Genomic DNA, 20638 nt, shown 5'->3' with positions numbered 1-20638 from the left:
AATAAACGGGCAATGACTTACTAATATATTTATTAAAAAGAAAAAGGGGAAAAAAGCTTTTCGATTCTATGAAGTAAAAAAGCACACCACATTATCTGCCAATATGGTCAAAATTTTCTAGAATCCTATTGGCTTGAGAAAAGAACATTTTGTGTTAAAATATAAAATATTTTTACTCTATATTATCCTTAGTGTTAGCGCACTGGTGATGAAAAGAAGATGACGAGAAAGTAAACTACAAACCCAGCTAGAAGAATTCCTCCATAGATGTAAGTTTGCGAAGACTGCACTGGATATTTGTACTCAATGCTGCAGCATCTCATCTTCTCCCTCTCTTCGTTCAGTACGTAATCGACATACCTACGATCGACAATCGACAGATACGTTTCAAAGGCTTATAGCTTCAATGCCACACAGATTTATTTATATCAACACCATTCAACTATGGTAAATGATCTAAATAACTTACTGCTGGGTAAAAATGGAGCTCTGGAAAATTTCTGAACTGTTCAAATGAGCATCTTGTAGATGATGGTCGTATAATAGCGACGAGAGATCCACGAGCTGTTCCTCAAGGCCCTGTTTTTTGAATGTAAAGAATCAGTCATAGTTTGAAGACATTTGAATGATGGAAGTTGTTTTGATGTGTTTGAATGACTTACATCCAAATATTTCTCTAGCCGCTCGACCAATTCGTGGGGGAACGGTTCGGGTAAGTTGGTGGTTTTTTTATAGAACTTCTCCAACCAGAGCTCGGTAGTTGTCTTGTTCTTCTTGCCTTTCACTGGTTCACCAAGTGGAGTTTTCAGATGTTCTGCTGCAAAGGCTTGGATAGTCTGACATCGAAATAACGATTATCAAACCACACTAAGCCAATACTAGAAGGTCAGACGAAAATAAAATTACCTCTGATGTATCTCGGATTCGGTGAAGAGCTGAATCTACGCGTGCGTATATTATGTTCCTCTGCCGAAAAAAGATAAAAGTGAAAATATGTTTTTGCAATTTAAACCAAGAAATGAACTTTCGAACACCAATCTACACTCTCATACAAATGGTTGGTTCCATGGTCACGAGGGTTTGGGATTTTGGAGTACGTAAGTTCAAACTCTCAAGTAAATAGGGAGATGGGTCATGAGTATAAAACGAGTGTGGTTGTTAGTATCCCAGTTGTCAAGGGGAAAAAATCAGTTTTACGAAAATCCGAGCAAACATATTCTTACCAATGCAACATCTTGAAGCATTTTACTGACTCGAGATGTGTTCGAGAATGGGCCAAATGGATGACAACCAGCTGCCCAGAGCCAATTTACAACTGGCCTCTCATGAACGTGAGAAGCCCTCTCATAAGGTGCAGTCAAACCACCAACAGCTGAAGCAAGCCCCGCTAGTATATGGCGTTGTGCCCGTGATGGATCGGCATATCTTCTGTGCGTTTCGGAAACATAACTGCACAAAACAACAAACTGAGCTATTATGGTAATGTGTCAACAGCCATAACAAAGGAAAGAGAGGTCATCAAATTCCCCACTTCACAAAAGGCATGCTAAAACTACGCAACTAGAGAAGTCAGTTCAGGACCGACAAGGGACGACAAAAAGACCCAAAGAAATATCAGACTCGCCCCACTTGACTCCAGCACAAAGGCCACAGAATGCTACCTCATATTAGAAAGGTGATACAAGCGGGGTAATAAAGAACAAAGGGGTTTATCACCCATCCAGGTCCTCCTAGAAGTAGGTTTCAATCCCATCCTCAACAATACAGTTCAAGAACGGGGAGAAAAAATGAAAGACAGAAGATATAGCCTTTCAGAGATTAGTAGCACTAACCTTAAGTGAACCACCTGAGACTGTGAGGAAACAGTCCCCCCACAATAGCTTTTACTCCTTCCGATTAAGCCCGTAGGCAATACAAAGCAAGAACAACAAGCCCGCAGGCACAAAACGGACCCACCAATCCGAGAGGGTGGGTAATCTCTCCCTACCAACAAAAGCTGCAAGAGCACAAAAGTCTAGAATGATCCCCTCATCCCAACATTCCCCTGGCCTTATAGGTGGCGGCCCTTTCCCTTACATGTTCATGTCCCCACTGGTCCCCACTTCTCTCTCTTGGCCGTTAGGGCCCTCTCCCCTCACAATTACCCCTTTGCCCTTTCTATGGTAAGTCTTTATAATTGGGGGCCTAACAGAGACCCAATCAAAAGGGTGAGACTCATACTTGTACACAGTAATCCTTTCCACAGTGCACTAGGCTCCTAAAATAACCGCCACAACCATTTGGCCAAGAATGCTTCATTCCTAAGTCTCAATGGTATGCTCTTTCCAATATCTTTGCGAATTACTCTCCTAGTATGATCTATTATAATTGGAAGGCTTTTATTGCTCCTTTGTAATTTTCATTGGTTTTTATATTGCTTATGGTTGTATTTTCCTCTACTGTTTTATCTTTTTGTCTCTTTCACTCCTTTGGAGTTTGTATCTTTGAACATTTTATATTCCTTTTAACAAAGATTATTTTATTTAAAAGATTTATTTTCATGTAAAACATTTGTTTTTAATTTGAACTTCAGGGAACAAGAATCAATAAATGGTTATCAAACATATTTATATTTCTTTTTTCGACAAAAATGAAAGTACAATAAATAATTATCAAGTTTTTCTTTCTAAAAAAGGATTCTTTCTAACAAAAAAAAAAGGAAACAACAAAACAGGAAATAGGAAATGAGAAAAGAAAGAAAGAATAAATAGGCACATTAGACATTACCAAATGGGCATAACCAAAACATGGGGCCGGAACCTTCAGAAAATGGGTATAAACGATGGAAAATGAACAGAGTCCACTCTTCACTAGAAACGTCGGAAGTAAACAATGTAGAAATGAGCAAGTTTGGACCAAAGAATTGTTAACGTACCAAAATCTCCTAAAACATCCCAATGAATGGCAAATACACAAGGACTTCAACGAGCCCACTGCTACAAAGATTGGGACAGTCTAACCCAGTCATTTCTGAGGGAGGAAAAAAAATACTCCCTTATGCATCTTAAGGTAATTTTTTAATGTATACACTAGCAAGAGAAAGAAGTTGTAATGCCCTTAATCTATTGCTAATCATACCCTTCAAGGTGAGAGATATCAATCATTGCATTTTAATTTACCAGCAGTTCAAACAGGAATTCACAAGAAAATCTACAGAAAGGTTTGGACGATACATTCTGTAAACTAATGTAGCGAAGTGATCATATTGCATTCATCAATTAACACCCAACGCAAACATAGGAAGGCAAGTGATGTAAGTTTCCACTCACCTCAGAGGTATCTTCTCATTTTGATGCTCGAGTACGATAACGACATCTTTACTTGCATAAACCAGGCTTTCATCCTCCATCATGAGTTTTGAATCAACGTCAGCCAATGATAGGATAAAACTGCAGAAAAGGAGACGATGACATGAGCTTGGTTCTTGATGACTATTATAAGTATAAATAACGATTATAGATATTCATTTCATCAAGGCTAAACATTAGAAAGTTGCACCATTCAATCTGATGTTTCAAGTCTAACACTAATTTAGAACCAGAGAAACCAGATGTTATTTTTTTTCTTCCCTTTTTTGTTTCTCATTATTTCTTTTTTAGGCATGAAAACTGACACATTAGGATAAATTTTAAACCCCAGAGGAAACACCAACAAATTGGAAATAAGAAAAGGAATTGTGCTTAGGGTAATAAAAACTTCAAACATAAAAAGGATTTACAATAGGTAATTTTGATGACCTTACTTGAACAGGATCTATTCTAGGATCTGTTCTAGGTTGTACTACTCTATCTTGACTTCTAAAAATAATTATATCATTTTGTAAGAAAATATCAAACATCATGCTGCTCCCTTAAAAGCCGATTCTATATCTTACCCTTCTCCCCCTCTCCCTCTCTAACGCTCTCTTACAAGCTGAGTTTGAGTGCTTACACTGGAAGTACCCTAGTCCCATAGGTTCGGTGCAAATCCCCCTGCTTCTTTTCAATTTTCTTCACCTTCTTGCTAATTTTTGATTGATATGTAGCCCAAAGAGGTTTATGTTTCAGCACAGAATCATTTGAAACATCAGGTTCATCCATCCAATTCTGATAGGCACCAAAATATAGATCATTAAAACTTAAGTTCACCAGCAAAATATTCCAACCACACAATATGCTGAATTGAAAACCTTTATGCTAACCTGACGAAGGAAAAATTTATCCGATAAAGAAGGGTCAGCCACCTCAAGCAAACCTGCAGCAAGCACATCAGCGGACCTTTCCATTTCCTGAAATAAATTGAACAATTATTCACTGAGTTGCATCCCTTAGGTTGCTATAAATGTCCAATAGTCATGCTGTTACATGGAAGGCATTTAACTAGTCCATGAAAACCACATAGCCAGCCTGAATTCCCTGACCAATATAAATACCAGATAAACAAAATAGACAAGTTTTGTTTTGAGGGAAGACAGAAATTACTTCTCTGAGGATAGCGCCATCCAGATATGCCTTTGTATGAACATGAAAGCGACCATCATTCTTTGTTTCCTGTAGGGAATGGCTTCGCATTGCTTTTGAAACAGCTATGGCCAGCTTTTCATGGCGATGTAATAAATGTGCGCCACCAATAATTACTACTTCTTGCCCAACATGAATCATCTTTTTTACCTGAAAATAATGCAGAACACTTACATGAAGAGGTTTGTGTTCTATAGCAAAGCATAAACCAAAATGTAGAGGATGCTCACATTTCACGGGATTTTAATGAATAATTTCGTAGCTATTATCTTAGAGATATAAAATTTTTGGCATTCATCATTCATGGAACTTAACATCATATTAAATGAAAAGGTCTTACCTCTGCTTCAATTGCATCAACATCTATGCTGTAATTATAGCCTTTCTCCATAATATTGTATCGATTATGATTTTGCAAGACGATTATGGGTATAAGCAATCTTGTTGTCATATCAACAGTTTCAAACCTAAACACACGGAAAAAAACATGTTAATAGAAAAAAAAAAAATGTTAATACATTATTTGTCAAGTTGCACACATATCTCCTATTCCATGAGCTCGTTGTTTTCTAGGGTCTATTCTGCATTATGTAGCCAACAGAACTAATATAGAATAGGTAACATAAACTTAAATGAAATGAAAAAAACCTGACATCCGGCGCTATGACATGTTCGATGGTGGTTGATACTAAGGCAGCAAGTTCCCCCAAAAAATTATCATGGGTCGAATGATCACTGGCTGCACCAAATCCTCTTGGAAATAGCACATTCCTCAATCGTGGTAGAGTTCTAGAACTGACGCTTCCCTCTTCAGTTTCAATTTTTCCATATGTGCATGGGCCCGCTGAGAGGTCAATCACCGCAAATCTGAATAATGCAGAAAGTTAGACCCCAGAAAAGAACAGGCTCACATAACAGAGCTCTAGTTACAATGTTGGACATCAAAAAAAAATAATAATAATAATAATAACACACACACCTTCCACCATGGAAACAAACAAACAATTACACCAATCAGGCTTAAAGATAAGCTGGATCTACCACCACATTTGTTAACCATTCATTATGATACCAATGGCAGAGAACAGAGTAGGGTCAATTGATAAACATTCAACCACCCCATTTAGCACTACAATTACCTAAGTTACTGAAATCATGTGGATAACATAAACAACCACATACAATGAGAGAAAGCAGAAAAAAGGGCAACCACGACTTACAAACCTTCACAAAGCTTCTATCCTATGTTGAACGTTAATTCTTAAGCTCTCAAACAACATAAATAAGAACATATTGGACCATAAAATTATTACAACTTGTAATGATACCAAACAGAGGATAGCAAGGCTCCCCAAATGTTTATAAAACAAGCCAAAGTTCATCAAATCAGGTCACTTTCGAAACAATACCTGCCAGAGCCCAACCAAACTTGAGTTGCTCCTCCTCCATCATATCGATAACGATAAATGTAATCTCCTTCTTGTTTTTTCATATCTTCATCATTTAGCTCGGCAAGTTTCCCGTACATTAAACTATCAAAGTCAGCTTCCTTATTTCTAGGGTCCATTCTGACCTGTTAAAAATGTAGAGAGAAAAAGTAAGAGATGGTAGAACAGAAAATAAAACTAAAGCAACAGAGGATGATAGTAGTAAGAAAAACTTTAAGAAGGATGGTAGACCATCACAAACAAATCAAAAGAATGTTCCATAAAAGTAACAGGGAAAAAAAGAAAGAAAAGAGTGCTTCATTTGACAAAGTACAGAACATTAAATGTGATCTTTAAAGAAAAATAACCTTCTTCTCAAGAACAAGTGATAAAAAATGCACCAGTCATCCTAAAAGGAAGCACCTAAACTTTTCATTCGAAGTATGGATTCAGAAAAAGTCACCACACCTTATCAAAGTTGACAATAAATATGGAAATTGGCATAAGTCTATCCATCTCAGTAGCAGAGTATCCATGATTATCCGTGTCAAATATATAGGAATATAAATTCTGAAACACTGGTTCCACTGCTGTTGCTTCCACCTCAAACAAAGGTACCTCCCTTCCAAAATCAGTCTGGAGAGGCATAGAACTTCTATAATTAAATAAATGTTTTAAAAAAAAGTTCACAAACTACCCAAAAAATTATGGAAAAGAAAAAGAAAACAAAAGTGAATAGTAGAAAAAAGCTTAAGATCCACCTCTCTTGCAGTTCCAGCAGGAACCATGGCCTCCTTCAGTGCCCTCTCGAGAGCTATCAATTCGGCCTGACCTGCCTGTAGTGGTACAAATATAGTAGCTGGACTAAATAGCTTTTGTAGAAAACTACAGATTGTATACAATATGATGCTCTATGTCAATGGGCATTCAGTTCAAAACATGAAGTCAAGTGCAAAGGGAGTCAAAAACTTTGATATGCAGTCTCAAAAAGAGGAAATAAATTATACTTATAAATCAAAATCTTTTAAAGAGGAGAGTTACTCAACAAAAATAAAAATGGAACTTACAGAAAATACGTTGTATACAATATGGTGCTCTATGTCAATGAGATCGCCCGTCTCAAGGCAGGATGGCCTGTGAGAAGGAAAGCTGGCTCTCAGAAACTCTTCTAGCTTGTGTGAATCTACTGTGTACCGGTAGCCTCCATCGTTATTGAAACCAATAAGGACGATGTTCACTTCAAGTGGAACCTGAAATGGAACCTGAGAAATTCTTTTATTAGTTTCTGCATTTGCATCCGTTTCAAGAAAATCCCTATCACATCCATCAACACCGCAAACCTAAACCTCTCTATTCTTCCTAATTATTCTAATCGTTTGAATGCCAAATAAGAAGTTTGACGAGCGAGATAAACAAATTGGAGCCACTGTATATTCATTCGAGTAAACGATAACAAAATCAAGGATTGGAAAATCATTACAGCACAAGAAGTACCTCAGCTCGAGAATGCAGCATGCGACGAACATCGTTTCGCACGCTATCTCTGACGGTGTGGAACGCTCCGTGATGCCACTGTGGGTGTCCCGGATCTCTCCGGAAAGCTTGAGGTGCTGATTCCAACGAAACTATGACCAAAGCGAAAACCAAAACATAACAGTATAATAGTAAACTAGAGTTCAATTTAGCTGCCATGGAACTGTGAACCGGCTTCAATTCCTTTAGCCTTTCTTCTTCGTTATCTGCTCGGTTTCCGATTGAGAATGGGAGGTCTTCCACATATGCGAGAAAGAAAATCTAGAAATTGGCGATCAAGAATCGCAATTGGAGGAACGAAAATCCAACAGCAGCAGAGACAATGAAGAATTGGAAGTCCACTGCTGCTCAAGTCGCCAGGAATTTCGTCCTGCGAACTGAACTGACCGAAAGGTGAAATTGCGAATACATGAAATGAGAAAATTCCTCGATATTTTCCTACCTTTTTCTTTTTGGTTTTCTTACCTTCCAAACATAATCGCGGTTTAAACCGACCGTTTATGAACCGAATAGACCCAAGTCGATCCGAATACTGGACCAAATTGATTACTTGCCTGTTATTTCATTGAAATAACAATTTCGTACATTTTTTAATAATTTTGTCTCTAAACTCTCCACTCGTAATAATTATAATTTTGTGTCTACGCTCTCAAATTTGTAACAATTTAGTCTCCAAACTTTAACATGGAGTAATTAAGTTCTGATTTACTATTTATTATTAAAAATTTATTTAAATTTTATAGATTTCGACCAATCAAATATTTATAAATTACAAATAAAAAAACTAGATTGTTATATAAAAAATGATTTGACCCTGAATTTTAATAAGATTTTTAAATTGTTACCAATTTTATACTATAGAGACTAAATTATACCTAAAATTTTATCAATGTAGTCGTATAAAAATTTAATCATTACAAATTAAAATTTATGAGTTAAATCATTGATTAGATGTGTTTTTTTACCCTAAAAAGTTATGCCCCACTAACCATAATTTTATTTATTATATATATATTTTTTTTTTCTTTTTTTTGTAATCACTGAATGCTATATATATATATATATATATATATATATTTTTTTTTTTTCGTATACTTTTGGTAAGTTCGAAACAAACTCTCAATAGTGATGGTTTACTGTTGTTGATAACTATTTGTTATTTGTTGTTTTCAACGTAAACATATTTGGTAATTGATATATATCTCCCCACAAGGTTGTGAGTTCGATCTCTCACTCCCACATGTTGTACTAAAAAACAAAAACATATTTGATAATTCTTTATTTATTTTTTTACTCTGAAACTTGAAATCACAAAAGTAAGTTTTTTATGTGAAATTTTTAAAATTTTAAATGATATTCAAACATTTATATTATACTTATCAATATTTACCATGTAGTTACAATAAAAGTAATACTGGTATGTATGTTTTAGAAAAACTTAAAAAAAGAGAGAGAGAGAGAAGAAAAAGATGTTGTTTTAAACATAATTGGAAATGTTTTTATAAAAATGAAAAGAATACTATAAACATAAATAATTACTAAAAGCTTAGTTACTAAAAACTATAAATGAGAAATGTAAAAAAAAAAAAATGTTACCAAGTTTTAAATGTCGATGTCGATAAAAATATCGATGTATCAATTTCATGGAAATATCGATAAAATGTCGATGTCGATCGATATTTCTGTAGAAATTAGATAAATTAAAAAAATCGTAAAAAGTATTTAAATTAACAAATAAATATTTTCTTATTTATAAATGGTTGGAAATGTCGACATGTCGATAGATATTTAACTTACCAAACGACTCTGAATCATCAACAATAATTTATTTTACAAATATGATGTTGACCTTAACAATCAAAGTCAGGACGACCAACATCTATACGAGAAGGAAAGCTGTCTAACATTTATTTTTATTTATTAAATTTAATATCAAGTCAATGATTGTAATTCGAATGAAGTAAATAATACCTCCAGAAATTAAATTAACTTTAGACCAAAATGAAATCTAGATTGAAAAATGAATGCTAAAAAGTAAAAAGAAGATTGAAAATAAAATTGAGGAGATCTAAATGATACATTAAATAACTTTTTTTTTTGGGTTGCAAATTCAAATGATTTAGATTCACTATATAACTTTGAGATGTGACGAAATGATCAAAAGTAAATTAAAAATTTAAAAATGAAAATTAAATTTAAATATAAACGGGTAGATCTAACCAAGATAAAATGTTCAACAAACGGACAAAAACCATGCGTCTAGTTTCAGATTAATTACTAATTAACATTTATTCAAAAGAAAATAAAATACGAAGAAAAGAAAAGAACTACGAATTAATAAGACGTTCAAGTTCTCGAATATTGATCGGCCAAATATCAATGGCGTCGCCTTCCAAGAGCCTCCGCGCGATTATGGAATTTGCAGCTTCAGAAGGATGATATGGATCCCAAAACACGTACTTCGATCTGTCTCCGCACACTTTCGACGGCGGTCCACAGGGAAAAAGACCGCCGTGGCGGCCGGCAATGTGGCAGCACGCCGAGTCGGCGTTCTCAAATCCTATGCAAACACAGCGAGCGATTGAGCGAAGCTGTCAATTGTGAAGCACAATCGCAGGTATTCGACTAATTTCCTCAATGAAAAAAATTTAACGCAATATTCTCACCGTATGATGCGTTATTCTGAGTTATATCTTGAACGATGCGAAATGTATCTGCGTAAAGGAAATTTGAATCCTCAAATTGTGTTCTGAGCTCTGTGATTAGACCTCTCAATTTGGTGTTGAATGACTGAGCCACTAGGTTAGGGGAATTTGCACAGCTGTTTCCTGATGAAGGATTCGCATCTCTCTGATTTGGAATGCATCCAATTGGTCCGACGTTTGCGACTAGGATCATTCTCGCTCCTAGATGGTAAAGTCTCTGCAAGAGATTTAGATAATTTTTTTCAGAACCGTTTTCGAATGAAGCAATTGACAGGAATAATCTACTTTGATCTTTGATGTTTGTGAAGCAACAAGGAAGAGTGTTATTACAGTGAGCTGGAGTCTGAATCTCGAAATCATGGAATCGACAAACAACTCTCGAGGAATTAACCGGTGGCTAGAATCTGAGAGGACTGGTGTGAAGTAGTTGTTTATGAAATCGTTCGAGCCAATGGCTATCGTGAAGATGGAAGTTCTTAGCCAATCTAGAGCTGCAGGAAGGCCAATCATGGCAATGATATCTTGTCTGGTATTTGCAAACTTATCAATTTGTGCATCCATGTTGATTCGACCGCCCTTTTTCAACTCACATTCAACACAATGTCATTACAAAACATAACCAGAACAATACATATACAAAAACAAAGCATAAAAATGTGCATTCCATCCATCATTTTCCATAGAAAAAACACACTCCATGGATTGCAGCAGAAACTTACAAACATTTTTCCTGTTTTGTTGAAGATTCCAGCTGCACCAGAAGCATAGTTGACGCCTTGGAGAATCACCTGTCCCGTCGTGGAAGGGGCCAAGTACGGGGGAGTGAACATCTTGAAGCCAAGCTCCTGTCCTGGTAAGATGGGAAACAGAACAGACATTGAACTTCTTTTTACTGTTTTTTTGCTGGTTTTGGTATTGCAATGAAGTTCATAACTTGCCTATAATGTCAAGAATGGTTCGCCCATTGGTGAATCGACCAGTTGGCCTTCCGAAATCGATGCCATTGGGCACATAATTCGCTCGGGAGAGTGTTGGAATGTAATTGTTGTTTCCAACCTCGACCAATGAATCCCCAAACACAAAAAAACCTGTAAAAGCTTTGGAGAAGCAAGTCCCAAACAAGGCAAATAGTATAAAAAATGGAATACCAAAAACAATGTTCTTGTTTACAAAAACCATATCCATTTAGAAACAGTCTTGAAAGAGGAGAAACCAAACAGTTTCTTGACTCTTCTTCTAACTTTCTTTGGGTCTATAATGGTTCAAATTTAGAAGATCAAACAGAAGAGAGCTTAGGATCAGGAAGAAAAGTTTATTCTCTTTTATAGACACAACTTTTGCTAAGGATAAAACCCATTGGTTTCAACTTTCAAGGACATTGGGGATGAATTCCCTCTGTATAATAATTCTTTAAAACTAGCCTGTAGGAGTTCCTAAATGGTTAACAGACTAGGGAATCCTACCTATCTATACTTTTACTGAAAATAAACTGCCTAGGAGCTTCTACTTAGGGTGAGTCTGGGGTGCCTTTTGAAAAAAAAAGCACTTACGAAATGCATGTCAAATACATACTCAGGGCAGAGAAGTGAATTTTTGGTTATGTTAGTCCTTGAATTTCAAGATTAATCTATATTTTGGCTTTGCTTTTAAAATATATATTTCAATCTTTTAGTACAAAAAATTGGAGTTTGAATCTCCGACCTGGAAGGAAGAAGTTAATGTTTTGATAGTTGAGTTAGGTTTATGTTTGCCATATCTATTTTAATTGAACTTTAAAAAATTTGATTTAAATTATTGTCATTTCACTTTATGTTTAATAAGGTAAGGAATATATTGACTAGATTACTTTTTACTGTGAACTAGATAAGATTTAGTTTTAGTTGGCTTTAAAATTTGTTAGAAGAATGACAAATTTTATTCTTATTGTTTGATATCTACGATTTTAAATGGTCAAGATTTTCTTTAATCTTCTAACTTCTTTGTTCTTTCCTTCTTCTCTTGACAGTTGAACATGCTATAACATTATATTTTTTCAATATCAGTTAATCGTGTATCATGTTTTTATACTATCAATTCCATATCATGACTTCTTTTAGTTCGGATTGGAATTCGAACTCCCCATCTCAAGGAAAAGAGTAAAATATCTTAATTAATTAGTAGTGTTAATGTTGGTCTGAATTATGTTTTTTTGTTTTCATATTCACTGAATCCAACGTGTTTGGCAAGATTTTGGAGATTTGTTTTTTAAAACTGTTTTCGGATTATGTTTTCGGATTATCCAAACAGTAGAAAATCTAAAAACGACTTTTTTATGCTTTTAAGTATTTTCAGATTCAGAATTTGAAAATTTTAAGATGCTGAATTACATTAAAAATGATAAAAACTTTGATAAATATATTACCTCATATTTTAAACTCATTTTATGTTTATTAAAATTAAAAAATGTAAAATATAATGTAATCTAAATTATATAACCTTGTAAAATAATAATTATACAAAATTCATAAAAAATGTTAATAAATTAATTAATATAAGTTTAGATTAAATTAAAATTTAGTTGGTAACTACTTCGAAAATTTTTTAAATTGAGATTCAATTACCAAATCTGCTACCAAACACATATATGAAAATATTAAAAACAAATAATACAACTCTGGTTTTCATTAAATCTGTTGTTTTCAAATTTATGTTTTCTGATTAACAACCAAACGCACCCTAACTTTTCAAACTTTAGAGTGCTATAATTTAATCAATAAATAAAGTTTGAGCTATAAAGTTGTATTTGATAAATAAGTTTGAGCTATGAAGCTATATTTTAACCTTTAAATAATAAAGTTTGGGCTATAAAGTTCTAAATTCAGTCCTCCCATCCTTGTAGGTTTAGTACAATAATATCGAAGCAATTTAAAGGCTTTCTTTGCCATGAATCAAGAAGTCCAAATATATATATTGGAATATTATATTAGACCATTTAGTTCAATACTTGCAGTTGCAATGCGATTTCTTTCCTAAAGGTCATATATAAATAAATCTGATTTTTGCAAGCACTCATTGTCAATTTAATTGCCACACCATTGGAAGAGACTATGGATAGCCAACGATATGTAGCGTTCATACTTAAAAAAGATTTTACATTGTTGTAGTAGCAAGTAGGGTCGAACTTATGCAGTTCAATTGTCGATTTAGTTATCAAAATAGAAAATATGGAGGTTTTGAAAAGTGATTGCAGGAGTAGATAAAGAAAAAAGAGAGAACTTTTAAAAGCCCACCCAAAAATATTAGGAGTGGGTAAAATCAACCCAAACAAAATCTATTCGAGTCAAAACCGAACTGACCTGAAAATTTTTGGGTCAAACCAGACCCGACTTGCAATAGTTTTTTTTTTCTCTGATCTCTTCCTTCTTCTCCTTGTAACTCCACGGGAGGTGTTCTTTATTCTTTCTAAATTGGTTATGGTTGTTGAGAAGCTCTTACAACTCATACTTCCTTAATTTGATAATCAAGAGTCTTGGTTAATCATATAAAATATGAAAATAGAAAGAAAATAACATTTAAAATGCATTTAGGAATCGTTATCAATAAAAGAAAAAAAATCAAGTGAAATTCCTAGAGAAAGAACAAGAGTTATCTTAAATTTTGTGACATATTTCTCGGGATTATATCTTTTTTAAAATAGTCTAAAAATCTAATTCTCATCACTCTAGAGTGTCTTGGCATAATTATGTTGAGCTCCCTTAGCGGAGTTTGAATTTTCTTTTAAAATTGTGCTTTAAAATTTTGTTTTTTTTTTTTCAATATCTTCGACTTGATCGCGAAATATTAAATCATAATTAAATTCAACTATTTAAATCTAATTTATTAATATAATACAAATTAAATATTTAAAATATGAATATGTTTTGGATCTTACTCCATAAGTTCATTATTTAGTTAATATTGTTGATATATATATATATATTTTTTACTTCTGGACACAGGAGGGCTCGAACTTGGATATTTGGGTGTTGACACCAAACCTCTTGCCACTGTGCCAACACCCGAGGGTGCCGTTAATATTGTTGATGACATTGACTATATAGAATTATAGTTGAAAGTTTGGTGATTCAGTCACTGACGCTATCCAGCTTGTATGGCGGATCACTAGGGTTCCATGCTTGACGGTCGGGTAGTGGAAGTAAGGTCAATAAGGATCCTTTTGTCGACGGATGTTCCTATTACATTTGTAGTCTCTAAAGGATGAGAACCTCATTCACATAATTGAATTCTCTTTAAAGTTGAGAGATTAAATATATCATTAAGAAGTTCAAGAATTTGGCGCAGCCGGCTATGCCGTCTGAGGAGCTTGATAAACATATGAAGTTACACTTTTTTTTTTTTTTTTTTTTTTTTTTCTTTTCTTATCTTTTGTGGAGAATTGATTTATGAAAAATTAACAACAAAAAATAGTTTACGTGTTACAACTGAAAAAAATAGGTGGAGAGAGAGATTGCTAATACCTTGATAGATAAAGTTTCCTCTTATGGTTATATGTAATTTCAATTTTTATTTTATTTTAGTCCCTCTATTTTCAAAATAATTATCTTGGTTCCTATATTTTTAAAAAGTGACTATTTTGATCTATATTTGCAAAACTTTAACACAAATTATACACATAACAGAAACTCTTTAATATAAAGTCATTATTATTGATAGCACACCATGTAAGCTAAATTTACGAGGGTTATACTTAGATTGTTTGTTATTTTTTGTATTATATGTGATACATTTACACACCTAGGACATAATTTATAAGAATGAATATTTGGTAGGTAATAGGACATAAATGGAATGAACTATGATTGGCTAAGCACGTAAGGAATAGTACACAACATGCAATCGAGTTCAAATACCCGAGAGAACGTCGGGTGCCTACAACAAAAAAAATCACAAAGAGATTGCCCGAGAAGAGATCGTACGAGAGATAGTACTGTAGCACTGTATTTTTTGTCCTAACATTTCCTTATTGTTGAGGACAGTTGGGAAATTATTAATTTTCCCTTTCAAACTTCTATCCGATTATTTAAGTCAATCACAAAATACAGAGAAACGACACAACAGATTTATACTAGTTCATCTAGAAGTTTATTGGCTACGTTTAGTCTACCATTAGATATGGGATGCATGACTAAATGAGTTTAAAATCGAGATATTTTAGAATTCCTTTTGTTTGATGTAGAAAATGATTAAGTCTTTTAGCGAAGCTCAGACTTTGGATACTCATGAACGAGAGACTTGCAAAACGGAGTTAGCATTCTGACGCTCTAGTTAGTACTTATCGATCTATACTCGAGAGAAAATATAGTTTTGTGCGTACTTAGTGAGCTCCTGACAAGGCTTCTGACAACAGTCTAATGGCTCTTCGACCGCTCAAGAATCGTGGCGCCTTGTCAAAGATCGTGTCTAGTGCTTTGCACTTGTAGGTGCTCTACAAGATCGACTCGTCTTTCGAGGAGGTCGACCGATAAATGGTCATTTCTTCAATTTGCTCTCCATTTCTAAGTTTGTAGCCTTCGTAGTAGCTTTCAATTTGCTCTCCAAGGTTCAAAATGTCGAGAGATATGTCAACATGTCGCTCGACATGTCGACATTCGAGTATATCAACATCGACATAGGGGGGAAAGTCGATTTTCCCCCCCATGTCATCGCCATGTCTTTTTTTTTCCTCTTTCTTCTTTTAAGGTTATTTTATTTTCATCCTCTTCTTACTATGCTACTACAGTCTATAATTTCTCACAACCTCAATGATTGTAATCTTAGTCTATTCAATTAAACATTCGAATTTTAATACTGTATAAAGTATAACTAATAAGATTTGGAATTTGCTTTATTGATAATTTATAATGCAATCTAGTCCTTACTTACAATATGTGTGAAATATTGACATATATAAACATTGAAATAATCTTAGAATTTTTTAAAAATAAAATATTATTATATACAAATAGTGGTGAAACATGAAGTAGAATACGTAACTTAATTAATACCAAAAACATGATATCAGAGGATCTAGTGCACTATCTTGATAACTTTGATATAAATTACAATAGTTCTCCCCGATCATCCTAGACTGAAAGTTTTAAAGGTAGTTGCTCAAATGAGTAGAAGACTTATTCATTAAAACTCTTACTTATTATGAAAAATAAATAGAGATATTGATTTCCTAATTAGTAAGAAGAATTGGCTTGCATTCGAGAGAGGCAGAGACTTTAGAATTCTTGACATATAGAATTAATAGTTCATTCAATTTTGAGTAATTAAGTAATTGGTTCATAGATTGAATAAATGAAATCAATTCCCTACGATCTTTCTTCCTAGTTATTTTCTTTTTATTATTGTACATTTATTTTGTTTGTTCTACTCTCTCGTTCATATTAGATTCTATAAATAAAATTGAGCAATAGTATTCGTGATACTTAAGTGAGCTAGAAACTTAATCTAAAGAACGATATCGGTATTGACTTGCCACTTTTATTAAAACTTGACACACTACACTCACGATAAGCAGTTTCTACTACAATTACATTTCAAACATTTTTTAAGAAATATATTGAGTGTAAGTGGGTGTTGAAATGTGATAGAAAAAATGAGATTATAAATAAAGTCAAAGGACAAGTGGTTACGTTTTAGAAATACAAAACCACAAGGAATATTTTGAAAATACAAAGACAAAAATAAGCCAAAATAAAAAATTTAGTTACCAAAATCAACATTTTGAAGTATATACCAAAATAATTTCCCTTATTAAACAAAATACAACATTTGAAAATTTTTATGGATTCGAACTAATGATCTCTAGGTTGAAGATAAGTGTCAATTACAGCTACACAAGTTGGTAAGATCGGAGGATTAAATTCTCGGATTCTCTTCTAACGTTGTAATATTGTATCTTAAAAATATATATATATATATATATATATATATATATATATATATATATATATTAATTAAGTAACAATCACGAGAGTAAATTACAAATAATTATTTTTGGAAAGTTTTTTTCTCTCTCTCTATTTGTTAGTTAAAAACTAATCGACTCCAAAAAAGAAAAAAAAAGGGAAAAAAAAACATAAAAGCTGGATTTGAACCACAAAAATTAACCGTTAAAAAAGCCCTCCAAAAATAAAATAAAATAGCGATGGATGTTTGTTTCCAGCCAACAATTTCCCGCTCCATTTCTGTAACCTTCCATTTCCCAAAACAAACTTCGTTTCCCAAATCTCATTTCAACCGAATTCTCTTCGCTTAAATATCATCCCTTCCTCCTCTCCTCTCGATCCATTTCATTTCGTCTCTCTGATCGGATCACTCCCCAATAATCAATCTCCAAAATCATGCCTCCTCCATCCTCCAATTCCCTCTTCAAATCCATCCACATCGCATCCGCGATCGCTTTTGCTCTCCTGATCTCTTTTCCGATCGGTTCCTATGGTTTCACAGCCAAAAATGTGATCGATTCCCCGCTGTTGACGCAGAAGATCGGCACCAATCGCACCATCAAGGTCGACATCAATGGCGACGGCGAATTCACGTCAATTCAAGCTGCAATTGACTCTGTTCCGGAGGGGAATTCGCAGTGGGTGATCGTCCATGTCAGGAAAGGAATTTACAGGTGATTTCTGGCCCTTTCTCTTGCAATTTTTTAGGTTAATTCGCAGTGATTTAAAAGAGACAGGGTTTTGGCTGCAGGGAGAAGGTTCATGTACCGTCGAGTAAGCCGTACATCTTTCTGAGAGGGAACGGGAAAGGAAGGACGTCGATTGTTTGGTCACAGAGCTCTGTTGATAATGTGGAATCTGCTGTTTTTAAAGTCGAAGCTAAGCATTTCATTGCTTTTGGAATCAGCTTCAAGGTTCTCGATACATTTATCGCTTTATTCAATGATTTTTGCCTTCATTCAATAATGTGTTTGTTTATTCCATTGATTTTTGTTTTTTCTTTTGGAAAATTCTACCAATTGCAGAATGAGGCTCCCACTGGTGTGGCTTACACATCGCAGAACCAGTCGGTAGCAGCATTCGTTGCCGCAGATTTAGTTGCGTTTTACCACTGCGGATTCTACAGCACTCACAATACTCTGTTCGATTATAAAGGCAGACATTATTATGACAGTTGCTACATTCAAGGCTCAATTGACTTCATCTTTGGCCGCGGCCAATCCACCTTCCGCGTAACTCTTTTCCCTTCCCTATTGCTGCTCTCACAGAAATAAATTATAATACTATGTTTATGCATATAATTTTTACATGATTCATGATATTTTCCATTGATGATTTCTTATCTTATCAATTGAACCTTTTTTTGTTTGTTTGTTTTAATTTCTTATCCAAAGCTAGTAGGTTATATTATAAACTTTCTTTTGTTAAAAGATGAGAAATTAAATATTATTATGGGACTTAAAAGAAGAAAGGCATTTGGAACAGAGTTAAAAGATTACTTGGGGTCATATGTTGTCTACAAGTTTGGGCTTTGAATTCTGAGGGTTATGTTTAACAAGCACTTATATTTCATAAACTTCCAAATTAAGTGTATAAACTTTTAAATGTTGTATCTATATATCTTCTCTCTGTTAAAAGGTTTATAATAGATTTTTGAAATTTCAACTGTGTCTAGTATATTCCTACGTAGTATACTAATTGTATTAATTAAGAATCATGGAAGTTGATTTTAGATGGGTTTAGACATTTGGTGGTATAAGTATTAAATTAACCCGAAGGAACGAAAATGACCCATAAGATATAGAATTGAAAGCTTTGAAACTTATTAACAAAACTTTTGTCAAGTACATAGACTAGATGACTTCTAACAAAACTTTCATTGCATATAGAATTAAAAAGAGTTAATTGCGAAATTTTTTTAAAAGATTAGCATTACTTTTTCTCTAATCTTTCCTTATTCTTGGGGATCTGATAATTTTCCATGAAAGACAAGCACTAACAGCTCTGTTGTTGCTGTGGATACAGAGTTGTGAGATGTTTGTGATTGATGACAAGAGAATGAAGATCCACGGTTCAATCACAGCTCAAAACAGAGAGAGTGCAAACGAGAACAGTGGGTTTGTTTTTATCAAAGGAAAGGTTTACGGAATTGGCGGTATCTATCTGGGTAGAGCCAAAGGTGCTTATTCCAGAGTCATTTTTGCTAACACTTACCTCTCCATGACCGTTGTTCCCGCAGGCTGGACCAATTGGAGCTATCATGGCAGCACAGAGTAAGAACCTCCCTAACTTAAAAAATTATTCAAATATCTAAATTTAATAGGAGTACTAATTAACGACCTGAATATTAGTCCATTGTTCAAGATTCCGAACATAATCTATAAATTTAAGCTTTCCATACGTGTATCTCAATGTTATAAACTCTATACTTAAAAATTCAAACTTACTAAAGTCAGTTTTAAGATGCTCTGCATATGCCCCAAATATTATGATATTTAGTCAAACTATAGCTTAAGTCAGTTTTAAGATGCTCTGCATATGCCCCAAATATTATGATATTTAGTCAAACTATAGCTTTTTTTTTTTAGTTTTTCTATTTTGTATCATTCTGCCAAATTAGTAAGAGACGATAAATACTTGGCTCCGTAGTGGCAATGACTAAATCTTGTATTCGCTACTATTGAAAAATTGACGATTCATTATTTAAGAGGAGTGGATAATACTTGACTCTTTAATGGTGAATATCAAATCTTGTCTTCACCATTATTAAAAAATTGACAACAAATTCTAAAAAAAACGTTTGTTTTTGCATTTCTCTTTGTCATACATTTAATAATGACGAGTACAAGACATTTACTTACTGTTAAGGACCCAAATATTTTTCAAGAAAAGTCTTTGCTTTTTCTGCTCTCATTTAGTTCTCAAATATTTAATAATGGTGAGAAAGTACCGATTTGACTAAATATTTAATGATGGTGAGAAGGTATCGGTTTGGAAAAACCATTCTCAATTCACAATGGCCTAAACTAAACGTAAACTTTTTACTTTTACAGGAATTTGTTCCATGCAGAATACGATTGCCACGGACCAGGGGCAGCATCGGGCCACCGAGCACCATGGGCCAAACAGCTGACCAAAGATGAAGTGGCCCCGTTCCTTGACGTCTCTTTTATTGATGGCTCCGAATGGCTTCCTGCGTGGCTATAAAAAAGCTAAGCTAATATTCCTGCTGCACACTTTTTAATTTACTTCATGATGCTTTTGGTTTATAATTTTTGTGTTTGTTTGTGACAACATTGTTCAAGCGAACTATTTTGTAAAGATGCGCTGGAAAATGTGAATGATGCTTCTGGATTATGAGTATTCAGATGCTTCTTTTTAATTCCTTTATAATGCTTGAGCATTATAGTCTGAGACAGTTATTGGGTGTGTGACCTGCTGTGTAAGAATCTTGAAAATAT

At 34.1% G+C, this 20638-nt stretch overlaps 3 protein-coding genes and 1 long non-coding RNA gene across 6 annotated transcripts; 2 read left to right on the top strand and 2 right to left on the bottom strand.

Annotated features, from left to right (window-relative positions):
- Nucleotides 1-2: 2 nt before the first annotated feature.
- On the bottom strand, nt 3-7919 carry LOC111009230 (uncharacterized). 2 transcript variants are annotated; one of them, XM_022282245.2, is made up of 16 exons: nt 7460-7919; nt 7033-7227; nt 6727-6801; nt 6434-6601; nt 5948-6111; nt 5187-5405; nt 4879-5005; nt 4500-4688; nt 4220-4306; nt 3970-4124; nt 3309-3428; nt 1224-1449; nt 907-966; nt 663-836; nt 470-579; nt 3-360 (listed from the first exon to the last, which is right to left on the bottom strand). In XM_022282245.2, exons 1-16 carry the CDS (start codon nt 7655-7657, stop codon nt 195-197), a joined length of 2433 nt encoding a protein of 810 aa, XP_022137937.1. In that variant the 5' UTR covers nt 7658-7919; the 3' UTR covers nt 3-194. The 2 variants fall into 2 exon arrangements, with proteins under 2 accessions (XP_022137937.1, XP_087980625.1); XM_088124499.1 differs by lacking the exon at nt 6434-6601.
- Nucleotides 7920-9713: 1794 nt separating this feature from the next.
- LOC111009310 (GDSL esterase/lipase At4g16230) lies at nt 9714-11388 on the bottom strand. The gene is made up of 5 exons (XM_022282360.2): nt 11142-11388; nt 10923-11053; nt 10534-10779; nt 10165-10420; nt 9714-10058 (listed from the first exon to the last, which is right to left on the bottom strand). Exons 1-5 carry the CDS (start codon nt 11386-11388, stop codon nt 9826-9828), a joined length of 1113 nt encoding a protein of 370 aa, XP_022138052.1. The 3' UTR covers nt 9714-9825.
- LOC148211187 (uncharacterized) lies at nt 9978-14558 on the top strand. Of its 2 annotated transcripts, XR_015790681.1 has the most exons (5): nt 9978-10115; nt 10301-10411; nt 10512-10732; nt 10948-11056; nt 14181-14558. It is a non-coding gene; the product is annotated as an uncharacterized LOC148211187 (long non-coding RNA). The 2 variants fall into 2 exon arrangements; XR_015790680.1 differs by lacking the exon at nt 14181-14558 and having other exon boundaries at nt 10948-11147.
- A 2834-nt stretch (nt 14559-17392) lies between these two features.
- LOC111009129 (Pectin lyase-like superfamily protein) lies at nt 17393-20384 on the top strand. Its single transcript, XM_022282073.2, has 5 exons — nt 17393-17851; nt 17929-18091; nt 18203-18409; nt 19203-19450; nt 20231-20384. Exons 1-5 carry the CDS (start codon nt 17574-17576, stop codon nt 20382-20384), a joined length of 1050 nt encoding a protein of 349 aa, XP_022137765.1. The 5' UTR covers nt 17393-17573.
- The last annotated feature ends 254 nt before the right edge of the window (nt 20385-20638 follow it).

This window comes from Momordica charantia, assembly GCF_013281855.1.
Source record: "Momordica charantia cultivar OHB3-1 chromosome 5 unlocalized genomic scaffold, Mcharantia_2.0 BLBB01000005.1, whole genome shotgun sequence".
Taxonomy (NCBI): Eukaryota; Viridiplantae; Streptophyta; class Magnoliopsida; order Cucurbitales; family Cucurbitaceae; genus Momordica; species Momordica charantia.
Note: the sequence above shows the minus strand (reverse complement) of the source record. Positions and strands in the feature narration are given on the sequence as shown.